This window comes from Chiloscyllium punctatum, chromosome 49 (genome assembly GCF_047496795.1).
Source record: "Chiloscyllium punctatum isolate Juve2018m chromosome 49, sChiPun1.3, whole genome shotgun sequence".
Classification (NCBI taxonomy): Eukaryota; Metazoa; Chordata; class Chondrichthyes; order Orectolobiformes; family Hemiscylliidae; genus Chiloscyllium; species Chiloscyllium punctatum.
The window spans coordinates 23,674,075-23,689,639 of record NC_092787.1 but is presented as its reverse complement, the minus strand read 5'-3'; the positions used below and the strand labels follow the sequence as shown (position 1 = coordinate 23,689,639).

At 42.2% G+C, this 15,565-nt stretch overlaps 1 protein-coding gene across 7 annotated transcripts in view; it reads right to left on the bottom strand.

Moving 5' to 3' along the window:
• The window catches only part of gpsm1b (G protein signaling modulator 1b), a 251,508-nt gene that overhangs the window by 119,597 nt on the left and 116,346 nt on the right, over window positions 1-15,565 (bottom strand). For all 7 annotated transcript variants that reach the window (XM_072565870.1, XM_072565869.1, XM_072565867.1 and 4 more), the window contains one exon: window positions 11,751-11,866. In XM_072565870.1, the coding sequence (XP_072421971.1) occupies window positions 11,751-11,866 (116 nt within the window). The remainder of the gene's footprint in view (window positions 1-11,750; window positions 11,867-15,565) is intronic.

Genomic DNA, 15,565 nt, shown 5'->3' with positions numbered 1-15,565 from the left:
CCATTATCTCTCCACCTCTTGAGGCTCCCAAGCCTCATTCCTGATGAAGGCTTTTGTCCGAAACATCGATTTTCCTGCTCCTCGGATGCTGCTGACCTGCTGTGCTTTACCAGCACCATTGGGGTCATGTGTAGGCCAGACTGAGCAAGGATTGCAAATTTCCTTCCCTAAAGAGCATGAATGAACCAGGTGGGCCTTTACAACAACACATGGCACCATTGCAGAAAATTGCTCACACCTCAGATTTATTATTGGGATTTATATTCCACCAGCTGCCATGGAGGAATTTGAAACCATCGTCCCTGGAGCATTACTCTGGGCCTCTGCATTACAGTTCAATTACAATCCCATGACACCCACCATAACTGCCCCCACCCCCTCCTTGCTGCTGTGTTCAATGACCATCTTTGCTCTTTTCTAAGCTTTTCAAATAACTAGTTCTGAAAACGCATTTATCTACAGTAAAAAGGGTGATGCGAAGAAAAGGGAACAAAAAGTTATCGCTTGACTTCAATACAACTATGGGTTGCACATTTAATTAACCCTAATTTCTGATGCCAACCAAACATTTTAGAATTGAATTCAAGTGTGTATTTTTAAAGAAGTGAACCAAACTTCTGGAGACAGCCGATGACACGTTCATTCTTGATGGCAATATTGGATGAAGTTGGAATTCCACTTTATGAATGAAAACAATATAACAGAACCCCTACAGTGTGGAAGCAGGCCATTCAGCCCATCTAGCCAACTTTGGCTCTCAAAAAGCATCCCACCGAGACCCACACCTCTATCCATGCATTTCCTGTGGCTGACCCATCCAGCCTGCACATCCCTGAACATTTTAGCACGGCCAATCACCTAACCAGTACATTTTTGGACTGTGGGAGGAAACTATAGCATCTGGAGGAATGCCACATGGACAAATACCCCAGTCCTTCACAGGAGATGGGTGATGCATGTTTCTGTAAAGTCAAGCACATTTGTCCAAGCACAGGTCAACCCCTTCAGCCTGATCCTCCATTTCTGAAGGTGACAGCTGATATTGGATTTAGAAGTGGCATCAGTTTTGGAACCGGAGGGGGAGGGATCTGTACCAATGGGACGGTCTCCACTTGAACCAATCTAACACCAGTGTTCTAGTGAAAAGGATAAATAGGGTAGTCACTAAGCCGTTAAACTTGAGAGTCACGGGGAAGGGAAAGGGAAAGCAACAGAGAGTATGGAGTCAAGTCGAAAGATAAGAGCAGGTTATCATGTGTGCAGGGTTTAAGTTCAAAGCAGATTAGGAATGAAGCAAAAAGGAAGAATAACTTAGGCCATATTACTAGAGATGTTGGAAATCATGAGGGTAAGAAAATTAGCATTAAGGCACTTTACCTCAATCCTCGTAGCATTTGTAACAAAGTAGATGAATTAAAGGCACAAATCATCTTGAATTATGATGATGTGGTAGGCATCACATAGACGTGGTTGCAGGGGGTTCAGGACTGGCAGTTAAACATCCAAGGATTGACAACTTATCGAAAAGACAGGGAGGTGAGCAGAGGAGGTAGGGGTGCCTTATTAGTTAAGAATAAAATTAAATCTATGACATTGAATGACATACAGGATGGCTTTTTGGAACAGCTTGTGTTGGACCCCACAAGGGAGCAGTCTATTCTGGACTTAGTGCTATGTAATGAGCCAGACTCTATAAAAGATGTTAAAGTAAGGGAACACTTAGGAGACAGCAATCACAATATGGTAGAGTTCAGTCTGCAGTTTGAAAGAGAGAAGGCAAAATTGGATGTCACCAGAGACCTGGGTTCAATTCCAGCCTCAGACAACTGTCTGTGTGGAGTTTGCACATTCTCCTGTGTCTGTGTGGGTTTCCTCCAGGTGCTCCGGTTTCCTCCCACAGTCCAAAAATGTGCAGGTTAGGTGAAATGGCCATGCTAAATTGCCCACAGCGTTAGCTGAAGGGGTAAAATGTAGGGGAATGGTCTGGGTGGGTTGCTCTTCGGAGGGTCGGTGTGGACTTATTGGGCCGAAGGGCCTGTTTCTACACTGTAGGGAATCTAATCTAATCTACTTTTAAATAAAGGTAATTGCAGGGGCATGAGAGAGGAACTGACAAAAATCGACTGGAAGCAGAGCTTAGCTGGGAGGACAGTACAGTAACAATGACAGGAGTTTCTGGGTATAATTGAGGACACATTACAGAGGTTCATCCCCCTAAGAAAAGAAAGATCATCTGGGGTGCAGGTGGGGCAGTTAGATAGCCATGGCTGACAAAGGAAGTCATGAAATGTGTCAAAGACAAAGAGAAAGCCCATAAAGTGGCTAAGAGCACTAAGAAATCAGAAGATTGGGAAGACTACAAAAACAAACAGAGGATAATAAAGAGAGAAATAAGGAAGGAGGGGATCAAATATGAAGGTAGGCTAGCCAATAATATTAGAAATGATCGTAAAAGTTTCTTTGAATACATAAGAAACAAATGAGAGGCAAAAGTAGACATTGGGCCGCTCCAAATTGATGCAGGAAGGCTAGTGATGGGAGATAAGGAAATACCTGAAGAACGTAAGTACTTCAATGTGGAAGACATGAGTAATATCCCAACAATTAAGGAGAGTCAGGGGGAAAAGTTGAGTATGGTAGCCATTACAAAAGAGAAAGTGCTAGAAAAGATAAAACGTCTAAAAATTGATAAACCTCCTGGCCCTGATGGGCTACATCCTAGAGGTCTGAGGGAGGTGGCTACAAAATAGTGATCTTTCAAAATTCACTGGAGTCAGGGAAAATCCCAGATGATTGCAAAATCACTGTTGTAACCCCCTTGTTCAAGAAAGGATCAAGACAAAAGATGAAAAAGTATAGGCCGATTAGCCTAACCTCAGTTGTTGGTAAAATTCTGGAATCCATCATTAAAGATGAAATTTCTAAATTCTTGGAAGTGCAGGATCAGATTAGAACAAGTCAGCATGGACTTAGTCAGGGGAGGTCATGCCTGATAAATGTGTTAGAATTCTGGTTCTAACCTGTTAGGTCAGACCAGGGAAACCTAGTGCATGTTATCTATCTGGATTTCCAAAAGGCCTCACAGGAGGCTGCTGACTAAAGTGAGGGCCTATGGGGTTCGAGGTGAGCTACTGGCATGGATTGAGGATTGGCTGTCTGACAGAAGGCAGAGAGTTGGGATAAAAGGTTCTTTTTTGAAGTGGCAGCAGGTGACAAGTGGTGTCTTGCAGGGTTCAGTGTTTGGGCAGCAGCTATTCACTTTACATATTAATGATCTAGATGAAGGGACTGGGGGTAATCTGGCACAGTTTGCTGATGATACGAAGTTAAGTGGAACAGACAGGTAGTACTGAGGAGGTGGAGAGGTTGCAGAAAGGTTTAGTCAGTTTAGGAGAGTGGTTCAGGAAATGGCTGACAAAATTCAATGTGAGCAAATGCAAAGTCTTGCACTTTGGAAAAAAGAATACAGGCATGGACTATTTTCTAAACGGTGAGAAAATTCATAAAGCCAAAGTACAAAGGGACCTGGGAGTGCTAGTTGAGGATTCTCTAAAGGTTAACTTGCAGGTTGAGTCCGTGATTAAGAAAGCAAATGTAATGTTGTCATTTATCTCAAGAGGGTTGGAATATAAAAGGAGTGATGTGTTTCTGAGACTTAATAAAGTTCTAGTTAGGCCCCATTTGGAATACTGTGTCCAATTTTGGGCCCACACTTCAGGAAGGACATACTGGCACTGGAACGTGTCTAGCGGAGATTCACATGGATGATCCCTGGAATGGTAGGCCTTACATACGATGAACGGCTGAGGATCCTGGGATTGTACTCATAAGAATTTAGATGATTGAGGGGAGATCTAATGGAAACTTACAAGATAATGCATGGCTTAGAAAGGGTGGACGCTGGGAAGTTGTTTCCATTAGTTGGGGAGACTAGGAGCAGTGGGCACAGCCTTAGAATTAGAGGGCATCAATATAGAACAGAAATGGGAAGACATTTCTTCAGCCACAGAGAGGTGGGCCTGTGGAATTCATTGCCACGGCTTGCAATGGAGGCCAGCACGTTAAAAATTTCAAGGCAGAGATTGATAAATTCTTGATCTCGCAAGGAATTAAGAGCTACGGGGAGGGTGTGGGTAAGTGGAGTTGAAATGCCCATCAGCCATGACAGCAGCTACTCCTTTGCCAGTCACAAATATATCCAACTTTGCCTTCAAAATATTTCACAGCTCTGGCATTCTCTAGGGAAGAGATTTTCCTCAGACTCACAATTGTGAAGGGTAAAAAAAACCTCATGATCTTGGTTTTTGATCACTTACGATGGAACACAGATTAAGCTCTGCTTGCAAACAAACCATCCAAATCATCACTTAGCAATTCAGCCGGGGTTGTGTACCTAATTTCCTATGACACTATGGTTAATTCTGATGTATCATAAATCAGTTAAAGTCTGAATGTAATACATAGAGATATGCCTCATTTTTACATACCACCTTTAACATACAAGTGACAAGTTCCAATATCAAGTATATCTCTCACTATGAGGCATTTGCTGGCGTACAACTTGTACATAAATTATTTGCTTCCCATCTGAACATTTTCCTTTCCTGGTCTGCATTTCATTATCTAAATCAAATGACAGCTGATTTCACAAAAGCTAATTTGGCCACAGTAATGCATGATTATTTCTAGATATAAAGGTGTGCAAATTGCCTTAAAAAGTGAACAGGAACTACATGTCAAAGGTGTCTTATTGACTGCGAAGCTCCTTGGAATACACATTCTTCTCTCATTTTAAACAACAGCCCATTGTCCTCAAGACACAATGAAATAAGAACTAGGTGCAGGAGTAGACCATCTGGCCTTTCATAACTGCTCCTCCAATCAATAAGATCATGGCTGATCTTTTCTTCGACTCACTTCCACTTACCCACCTACGCACCACGATCCTTAATTCCTTTACTGTTCAAAATCTATTTGTGCCTTAAAACCATTCAACAAGATAGCCTCAACTGCTTCACTGGACAGAGAATTTACACTGGACAGGGAATTTTAACCTCTTAATTTGATGTCTGTTCACACTATCAAAAAAGATCAAACTTTACCCAATATTAACACCGCAAAAACATGACTTGATTGGCATCAATCTTCTGTCCAAACAGCTGGATGTACATATCAACTATTCACCTCAACTGCTGACTTTGATTACAAGTTTCATTTTCCAATTATTTTTTGGGTAAAGGTGTTTCTTCTGAATTCCCTTTTGTGATTTACTCGTGACTATCTTATACTCAGGATGCCTAGAACTGGACCCGATCACGAGTGGGAACATATCCACTGTGTCGACTCTATCAAACCATTCCACCATTTGAAAATCTCTGTTTTCACTCTTCAACTTCCTCATTTCTGAAGAGAAAGGCCTAATTTGTTCAATGTTTCTTAATCTGTACATCTTCTCCTGACTGTTCCTTATTACAGTGTTGCACCTGGTTTAGGTAATTTCACTGTCAATGATGTTTGCTGAGTAAAGCCCTGAAATTGACTGGATTTTAAAATCAGACAGAACTGCTGATTAAAAGGTTGGTCTTGAGTAATTGCTACGAATTGGGATCCAAAGGATGCGATCAGTGCAGGTTTAAGGCAAATGAGAAATCGAAAAAAGGTTCTTCTCCTTCATACACCTAACACATACACCTAGCACGGTGGCACAGTGGTTAGCACTGCTGCCTCACAGCGCCAGAGACCTGGGTTCAATTCTCGACTCAGGCGACTATCTGTGTGGAGTTTGCACATTCTCCCTGTGTCTGCGTGGGTTTCCTCCGGGTGCTCCGGTTTCCTCCCACAGTCCAAAGATGTGCAGGTCAGGGGAGTTGGTCATGCTAAATTGCCCATAGTGTTAGGTAAAGGGGTAAATGCTGGGGAATGGGTGGGTTGCAGGTCGGTGTGGACTTATTGGGCCGAAGGGCCTGTTTCCACACTATAAGTAATCTAATCTAAGTAATCTAATCTAATCTAAACAGAATCACCATTCCTCGGGTCAGTTTGTGAGGAGTGGACGGTATAGGTTGAACACTGCTTCATCATATCTAAAAGCTGGTGGGTAAGACTGACCTAAAACACAAAGAACTGAAGCTAAAACAAAACTGCTGGTGAAACTCAATAGGGCTGTGAAAAAGCGAATGTTTCAAATTGTTATGAAGGGTCACTGGACTTGAAGCATTAACTTGATTTTCTCTCCACAGATGCTGCAGAACTGCTGAGTTCCAATAGGAATGCATGCTTTTCTGGTGGGATTGCTCTTTGGGAACCAGCATAATTCAGAAATCAAAATCAATAGTATTCACGTTGGAGGGTAAATTATAATGTCACTTGGAAAAGTATGTTTTGAGAAGACTATAAGATTAAAGACATAATCTGACAGGAGTTGCAGATCATATCACCCTTTCCAGCAAATAAAAAGGACAAATCTTCCAGCCTTAAGGGCTAAGTTAATGCTGAGTTGATTCCCAGTTCACAACTGCCAAGTTTCAATGTGAGTATTTCAGACAGGTGTTACTTCCAGACAACACAACTTCTAAGAGCTTTCATTTAAAAGGTTGAGCTGCATTTGCCTCAGAACACTGCATATCTATTGATTCAATCCAAAATAGGAGAAAACCACTTCAACAAGGGCACACACAGCCTTTCACAATTACAAACCAGTTCATTGCTTAAAACTGCAACTGCATAATATGTACTGAGGTTCCAAGCCTCGCTGAAGTATAGGGGCAGTGAGTACAGAGTACATCCAATGTAAAATGTGGATAAATAAACTAAATCCTGAATAAACTGTACAGTTACATTACTCATAACATAAGGCTATGACGTGGAAGTGCTGGTGTTGGATGGGGTGGGCAAAGTCAGAAGTCACATGACACCAGATTATAGTCCAACAGGCTTCTCTAAAATCAAAAGCTTTCGAAATGCTGCTCCTTCATCGGGTGAAGTTAACTTCATCTGATAAAGGAGCAGCGCTCAAAAAGCTTGTGATTTCAAAAGAAACCTGTTGGACAAAAACCTGGTCTTTGTGATTCTGACTTTGTCCGGAATATAAGGAATGTGTTAAATGCAAGCAGTATATTCAGGTACAAACTCCACTGGCAATTTGTGATTCAATATCACTCGAGATGTACGTCCAGTAAGCAGCCTTTTTAAAGAGCCATCATTAAAACAATGCACTTACTGAACCCTTGTTGCATGTTAAAGATTGCATTATTCTGTGGTCACCAGGAATCAAACATCATGATTTTCTTTGTACAGTGTGACACAGTACATCTAAGAAACCACTAAAAGAATTTATCACAGGTTTACATGAAGAATTCCCATCAATGAAGATGTAACACTTCAGAATCCATATAGTGAGAATGTAGGGTTTAACTACAATAACATTCATGACAATAATGAATCTTAATAGTCGGATACACATTAAATGTTCTCCTTCTGGAGGTAATCATGTGCAAAAACGATTAACACTGTTTCAAAACCGCTGCCTATCGTTATTCATTCCAACACAATGACTGCTTTTCGAAGTACAGAGACAGGAGCCTGTTTAAATGACCTTATGATTATTATGCAGTTATTAACCCACATGGCTACGTTCTGGGAAACAGCTGCAGTTTTATGTCTTGTGGGAAATTGGAAATTTATGACTAGAGCTAGCAGCTAAAAAGCTGCTTGTTTTCAAGTAAAAACTGAAAATATTCTTGGAAAACTTGGCAATCCAATATCATCATTTTCAGGCTGATTGTCTTTGAATTGGGCTGGGGGCTGTTGTGTCGGGAAAAGAGGAATATGACATTCGCAAATTCTCCAGGAAGCTCAACTACAAGTGCCTTGGAGGGGATTACATTTTAAAAAATGAGTGCATTATGAATGGCTGCAAACTTAATCCTGAAACTCAGCTGCAACACAAAAATGCAATGACCCAATCTGTGATGAGAAGGACAGAGTAAGAAAACAACTTTGTCAGATGGCAAGGCTAACAGTAACCTTTTTGGCCACAATTCTCACAGGCAAAACTTCATTTTGCCACATTAATCGTATCATTCTTTCACTAGATTTGACAGTGTCAAATTATGGCTCAGTAAGTCATCACATGGGAATAAGGTTACAGCTTCAGATCCCAATTCAGGACTCAAGCCGCTGACACTTAACACTGCATTCTCGAGTGCTCTGAGACGCAGCCTTTCAGATATGATGTAACAGCCCCTGTTCCTCCTCTCAGGTGAATGCAAGAAATCTTGTGGCGCAAATTTGAAAAAGAGCAGGGAAATGCCTCAGTGTCCTGACCAACATCTATCCCTCAGTGAAAATCACAAAATAGATTTTCATATTACTATTTATGAGAGCTTACAATGCACAAACTGGCTGCTGCATTCCTGCATTAGACAGTTTGTGCACTTCAAAATGATTACAAGGCATCTGCTGGGCATGAAAGGTGCTTACAATAAAAGTTGACTTCCTTCTGTTAATAAAGAGGTCTAACCGCATGTGCAATGTCCACATAAGTGACTTCTCAGATCAATACCATCGGTAAAATAGAATAACACAATGATTCAGATGGCTTTATTTGGGGTGGCGGAGTGGCTCAGTGGTTAGCACTGCTGCCTCAGTGCCAGGGACCCAGGTTCAATTCCGCCCTCGGGCGACTGTCTGTATGGAACTTGCATGTTTCTCCCCGTCTGTGTGGGTTTTCTCTGGGTGCTCTGGTTTCCTCTCGCACAGTCCAAAGATGTGCAGGGGAGGTAGATTGGTCATGCTAATTGGCCCAAAGTTTCCAGACTAGATGTGCAAGTGAGCTGGAACTGCCATGGGAAATGCAAGATGCTTGGGATTGGGTAGGGGAATGAGATGCTTTTTGGAGGGTCGTTGTGGATTCAATGGGCCAAATGGCCTGCATTCACACTGTAAGGATTCTATGGTTCCGTTTGTTCTTAGGCCCCGATCTATAAATATTTCCAGGTTGTTTGTCTGCTTTGCTCCACCATTTAATATTGGATAATCCTACATTTCTTGTGGCACTGTAGCTCAGTGGTTAGCACTGCTGCCTCACAGAACCAGGGTCCCAAGTTTGATTCCAGCCTTGGGTGACTGTCTGTGTGGAGTTTGCACATTCTCCCGGTGTCTGCTTGGGTTTCCTCCGGGTGCTCCAGTTTCCTCCCACAGTCCAAAGATGTGCAGATCAGGTGAATTGGCAATGCTAAATTGCCCACAAGTGTTAGGTACACTAGTCAGAAGGAAATGGGTCTGGGTGGGTTACTCTTCAGAGGGTTGGTGTGGACTTGTTTGGCCGAAGGGCCTGCTTCCACACTGTAGGGAACCTAATCTAATCTAATCCACTTAGCACTATGGGCAATTTAGCATGGCCAATTCACCTAACCTGCACATCTTTGGATTGTGGGAGGAAACCTGAGCGCCCAGAGAATGCGCAAACTCCACACAGACAGTCTCCCAAGGCTGGAATCGAACCTGGGACCCTGGTGCTGTGAGGCAGCAGGGCTAACCAGGTGAACCTGAACATCCATATCCATTCCATCAACAATGATCCCTAAATTCAGTTTCAAAACACATTCCTCCCTCCATCCTTTTTTCTCTTCAATCATTGAAGAAACTGCCATGCACGCCAGGTTGCCTCCAAATCAGACATCATTCCAGTGAGCAATACACTCTTCTATTCAAACAATGACACTTGCAAGCAAATCCTTAATGGTGGCAGGTTGAGTTAAGAAGCCCATTTCAAAGGAAGTGGGATTTTTGGCTTTATCCAAAGAAACACAAGAGTACAAAAATAGAACATTATATTAAACCTGTACAAAACCATTCTGGTCACTGCACTTTGGAAAGGATGTGAAAGCCTTTTTAAGGTTGGAGAGGCCATGAAAGTTGGCAATTAAGCAGAGGAGAGTGACTGGAGGCTTGATCATTGTCTTTCAATGATCAGTGTGATAGACTACATAAGAGGAAACAGAAACAGTTTCTAGTGCAGGACCAGGGAACTAGGTAGAAGGGTGTGAGATTACAATGTGAATTGGTGTGTTCTGCAAGGCATAAGCCAAAAGCAGATTCAATAGTAATTTTCAAGAACTGGATAAACACTTAAACTGGAAAAAGTTGCAATGCTATGCAGAAGGAATAGGGGAGTGATCAAACGGGATAGTGCTCCCAGACAGCACACATAGACATGATGGGTCAAATGCCTTAATGTGCTTATCCCACTGTCAAGTGAAATTAACTTCCAGCCCTTGAACTTCCTCAACCCTTAACTAAGCATAGCTTTGTAACCACTTACACAATTACTTTTCTGAAACCTCCAAACGAACATCCAAACCAGGAGCAGGAATAGGCCATTCGGCCTCTCAAGTTTGGTCCACCATTCAATAAGGTTGAGGGATTCATTACTCACATTCCCATCTATTCCCAATAATTTTTTATCTTTTTGCTGATCAGGAATATACCTACCTATTGAAAGACTCTGTTTCCACCAACGTTTGAGGAAGAGAATTCTAAATCTTAGGAGACTCAGAAAAAAGTTGTCCTTTTCTGTGTTAAATGAGTAACCACCTAATTTTTCAAAAAAAATCAGTGACCCCAAGTTCTAAAATCTTCTATGTGAGGAAACATCCTTTCCACACGCACCCTCAGGATCTTCCATGTCCCAATTAAGTCAGCTCTCACTTTTCTCAACTGAAGCAGATATCATCCTAAGCTGTGCAATGTTATTCCACTAAAGCCAATCCCAGCTATTAGTCTTGTAAGCCCACTTCTGAACTGTTTCCAACACGTTTCCATCCTTCCTCAAATAAGGAGATCGATATGGTACAGAGTACTTCATATGTGGTCTTATCAATGCATTGATAACTGAACTTTGCATTGGGAGTGTGACTACTTTTACAAGACTTGTCACAGTATTTTTCCTGCAACTTCCAACCTCCTGCCTTTTGACCATCAAGAGTTGACTTTCAACTATTTGGCACTGTGGAATTCCTTCCCCAAAGTGCTTAGTGTTCCCAAACAAGGCAAAGTTTCAAAAACCTCCAAAGTTTCTGACAGAGCCTCAGCCTCCTCTGTCAAACCAATTGTTTCCTGAGGGCCCCTCATGTTCTTGTGAGCTAGCTGTCTTTGATGTTTAGTTACTTTGCAAACTCTTTAAAAATGCAACCAGTTTACTACTACAGTACTCACTTACGAGCAACAAGGGCTTTTCCCACATGTTAAAATTGACAGTATCACCATTTCAAAATCTTCCTGTTCCAGAAACTGTTCTGCCTGAAAATTCCCTTCGAATTCAAAATATTTGGTTCCATTAAATCAGGTTACAATGGATAAATTACAAGGACAGGTCGTACAAACTATGTTTGCCTTCTCTTGAAGATAGTGTGGTGGTGATTGAGCAGCGATATATAAAAATGGAACAAAGAAAGAAAAACTAATTTCTCTGCTGGGGTGGAGTAAGTCCAGAACAACAGGACATAATCTTGGGTGACTTTACAGGGATAATAGTACATTTTCACACAAACAGTGGTGGAAATCCAGAACCCTTCCCTCAAAAAAACTGCCTTTTAACAATCGTTTCAAAACGGAAATGTAGATTTTCATCAGGGTTCTACGCATTATGAAACTAAACAAGGCAGATAGAGTTAAGATACAGCCACAATCTAATTGAAGAGCAGATCAGGATCAAGGGTCTCTGTTTGTCAAGAGCAATCAAATCTTACTTGTAATATTCAGCAGCCATGTCAAATTTTCCCAAAAATATGTGCGCGTTCCCAAGGTTACTGTAAGCTCTTCTCTCAGCTGCTTTATCCCCAAATTCTTTTGCTATTGAAAGACGCTGAAAAAATAATTGAAAAATGTTAAAACCCTGATGACTTGATCTCTCAAACACTTGAATCTGATCCATCAGATATTTCACAACCTCTGCATCACTCTCAGCTTTGCCAATGGTGAAATATTTTCTACCATTTGCTAACTATCATCTTAAATTGAGCATTTATAAACAAGTGTTGCAATAACCGGTTAATATATTTATTTTAAAGTGCGACTGTGACTTTTTAAAATCTGAAAAGTAACTTGTTTGAAAGCATTTAACAGCAGCGCCCCCTAGAGAAAATATTCTAACAATCACAATAAACAGACATGATTTGGAGATGTCGGTGTTGGACTGGGGTGTACAAAGTTAAAGATCACACAACACCAGGTTATAGTCCAACAGGTTTAATTGGAAGCACACTAGCTTTCGGAGCGCCACTCCTTCATCAGGTGTTGTGTGATTTTTAATAATCAGACAAATTTCATTTGCAGAGAGTCTGCTACTATATTGTCTAGAACCATAAAATATATATGAACAGTTATCAGCACTGGGGAAAGCATATGTAGACCAAATATACATCCATTCATCTAATGAAACCCAATGTTATCCCCTCATTATTACACAAAACTTAAATTAGATTAGATTACTTACAGTGTGGAAACAGGCCCTGCAGCCCAACAAGTCCACACCGACTCGCAACCCACCCAGACCCATTCCCCTACATTTACCCCTTCACCTAACACTACGGCAATTTAGCATGGCCAATTCACCTAACCTGCACATTTTTGGGTAGTGGGAGGAAACCGAAGCACCCGGAGGAAACCTACGCAGACACGGGGAGAATGTGCAAACTCCACACAGTCAGTCGCCTGAGGCAGGAATTCAACCCGGGTCTCTGGCGCTGCGAGGCAGCAGTGCTAACCACTGTGCCTTCGTGCCGCCCACCATTAGATTAATGAACAGTCCAGTATTTGTGATTCACTCAAGCACTTTCAACTGAACATTTAAAATGCTTTACAATTGAAATCATCTTGCATAAATTTCAGTTTTCATTAATTCTGGCCCATAAATTTCAAGTTCTATTTTAAGTGTTTAATTTAAATGGTCTCAAACTCTCAAGACTCTGTGCAAAGGTTCAACAGGTTTGGCAGCATCTGTGGAGAGAAATCAGAGTTAACATTTTGGGTCACGTGACCCTTCCTCAGAACAGACGCGAAGCACTAACTCTGATTTCTCTCCACAGATGCCACCAGACCTGCTGAGCTTTTCCAGCAACTTCTGTTTTTGTTTCTGATTTACAACATCCACAGTTCTTTCGGTTTTTATTCATGAGAATCCATGTTCTTCCATCTCATTTTTGAAATGCAAAGAGATTAAAGTGTGTAATCTTCCCTGCTACAATGGGATTGAGGGACAGGACCTGATCACTCTCCTGACACTGATGGTAGTTGGGTTATTCCATCAGAGAGAAGGAAGGAAAGGAGACAGCTCACCAATGCTGAGCCACTCTCTCATATTTCCCAAAAGGTAGTTGAAAAATCAGCACGAGCTCAGGTCTGTGGGGGCTTTCATGAAAATTGTTCACTTTTTGGTTTGATAACCAGATGACACAAATTTAATGCAAAAGTACTGGAAAGGAGATGACAGTAATCTGATTTATGTTTGAAATGGAGGTGGATGTCGTCTCAATTGTGACATTTAAACAGGAATTGGGTAACTATAAAAGGTGTAAAATTGCAGGGAAACCGAGCAAAGGGAATGGGTTTAGGGTGGCAGTGGCTCAGCGGTTAACACTGCTGTCTCAGAGTGCCAGGGTCTCGAGTTAGATTCCAGCCTTGGGCAACTGTCTGTTTAGAGTTTGCACATTATCCCCATGTCTGTGTGGATTTCCTCCGCGTGCTCCAGTTTCCTCCCACAGTCCAAAGATGTGCAGGTTAGCTAGACTGGCTGTGCTAAATTGCCCAGAGTGTCCAGGCTAGATGGATTAGCCTTGGGAGATTCAGAGTTGCAGGGATGGGGAGAGGGTGGGTCTGGGTGGGATGCTCTTTGGAGGGTCAGTGCGAATTCATTGGGCAAAATGGCCTGCTTCCACACGGGAGAGATTCTATGATTCTAATCCAATTGGCCTCTCAAAGAGGATAGTGCAGACACTATCGAATGATGGCCTCTTTTGTTCTACGAGTGCCTGCAAATGACCCACACTTTACTACACAATGCCCATATTACTTGGGCATGTGGTTTAGAGATGTCCTTTTATAAGATGATAGTGAACAGAAATGAAAGACTGGTCAACTTTATGTCTACTCTGTGCACACCTTATTAAAATAGAACTCAAAGACCAGCAAGTGTTTTCATTGATTGCAGCACAGAGAAAATAACTATCTTTATTCACCCTCCTAATGACTTCTGTTTCGGCACCAGAATTACTGCTGCCAAACTAGTGAACGGATCACAGCTCCCCAATCTTGCACCAAGTCGGAGAACCTTACAGCAGATGAGCACATCCACTGCATCTTGATATTTGCCAAGCCCTTGGAAGAAGCAGTCCAATTTAGTTCCACATCCTTGCTTTTCTCCCATAAATCTGCAAATTGCTCTTCTTCAGGTATACACCCAATTGCCTTTGAAAGGTTCAAATGGACTTTGCTCCACCCCCCCCCCCCCAACTCTTCCAGGCAGTGTTTCAGTCTTACTTAGTCTGTATTGTGACGATACTATGTCTTTAAGAGGTGCGTTTTGTCATCGTTTCTTTCAGAGAGAGATTGGAGGACTGGTGATGAGCAGTCTATGAGAAGATAAACATCTGGTGTAGCCCGAGGTTTCTTTTTTAAAAAGCTGGAACAATAAAAGCAGCCTGAGTGGGTGTGGTCAAGCTGTCACCGACCCAGGATTTCTAGTGAGTTTTCAGCTGGGGTTGGAAGACAGTCAGTCTCCCCCAGTTGCTACTCTCTCTCTCTCTGTTCTGTTTCTGAATTGATGTTCTTTCCTCCTAGATTGGAGAACTGCATGTGAGATAATCTGTTTCTGAATTTGCCTTTTGCCAAGGGTGCATTTAGTCATAGAGTCATAGAGATATACAGCATGGAAACAGATCCTTCGGTCCAACCCATCCACACCAACCAGATATTCCAACCCAATCTAGTCCCATCTGCCAGCACCTGGCCCATATCCCTCCAAACCCTTCCTATTCACCTACCCATCCAAATGCCTCTTAAATGTTGCAATTGTACCAGCCTCCACCACATCCTCTGGCAGCTCATTCCATACACGTACTACCCTCAGCGTGAAAAAGTTGCCTCTTAGGTCTTTTATATCTTTCCCCTCTCACCTCTAGTTCTGGACTCTCCCACCCCAGGGAAAAGATTTTGCCTATTTATCCTATCTATGCCCCTCAATTTTGTAAACCTATATAAGGTCACCCTTTCACCTCCGACGCTCCAGGGAAAATAGCCCCAGCCTGTTCAGCCTCTCCCTGTAGCTCAGATTCTCCAACCCTGGCAACATCCTTGTAAATCTTTTCTGAACCCTTTCAAGTTTCACAACATCTTTCCGATAGGAAGGAGACCAGAATTGCACACAATATTCCAACTGTGGCCTAACCAATGTCCTGTACAGCCGCAACATGCTGTACATCTCTGACTCGATGACTCTGAGTTGGCAGCACTGTGGCTCAGTGGTTAGCACTACTGCTTCACAGTGCCAGGGACACAGGTTTGATTC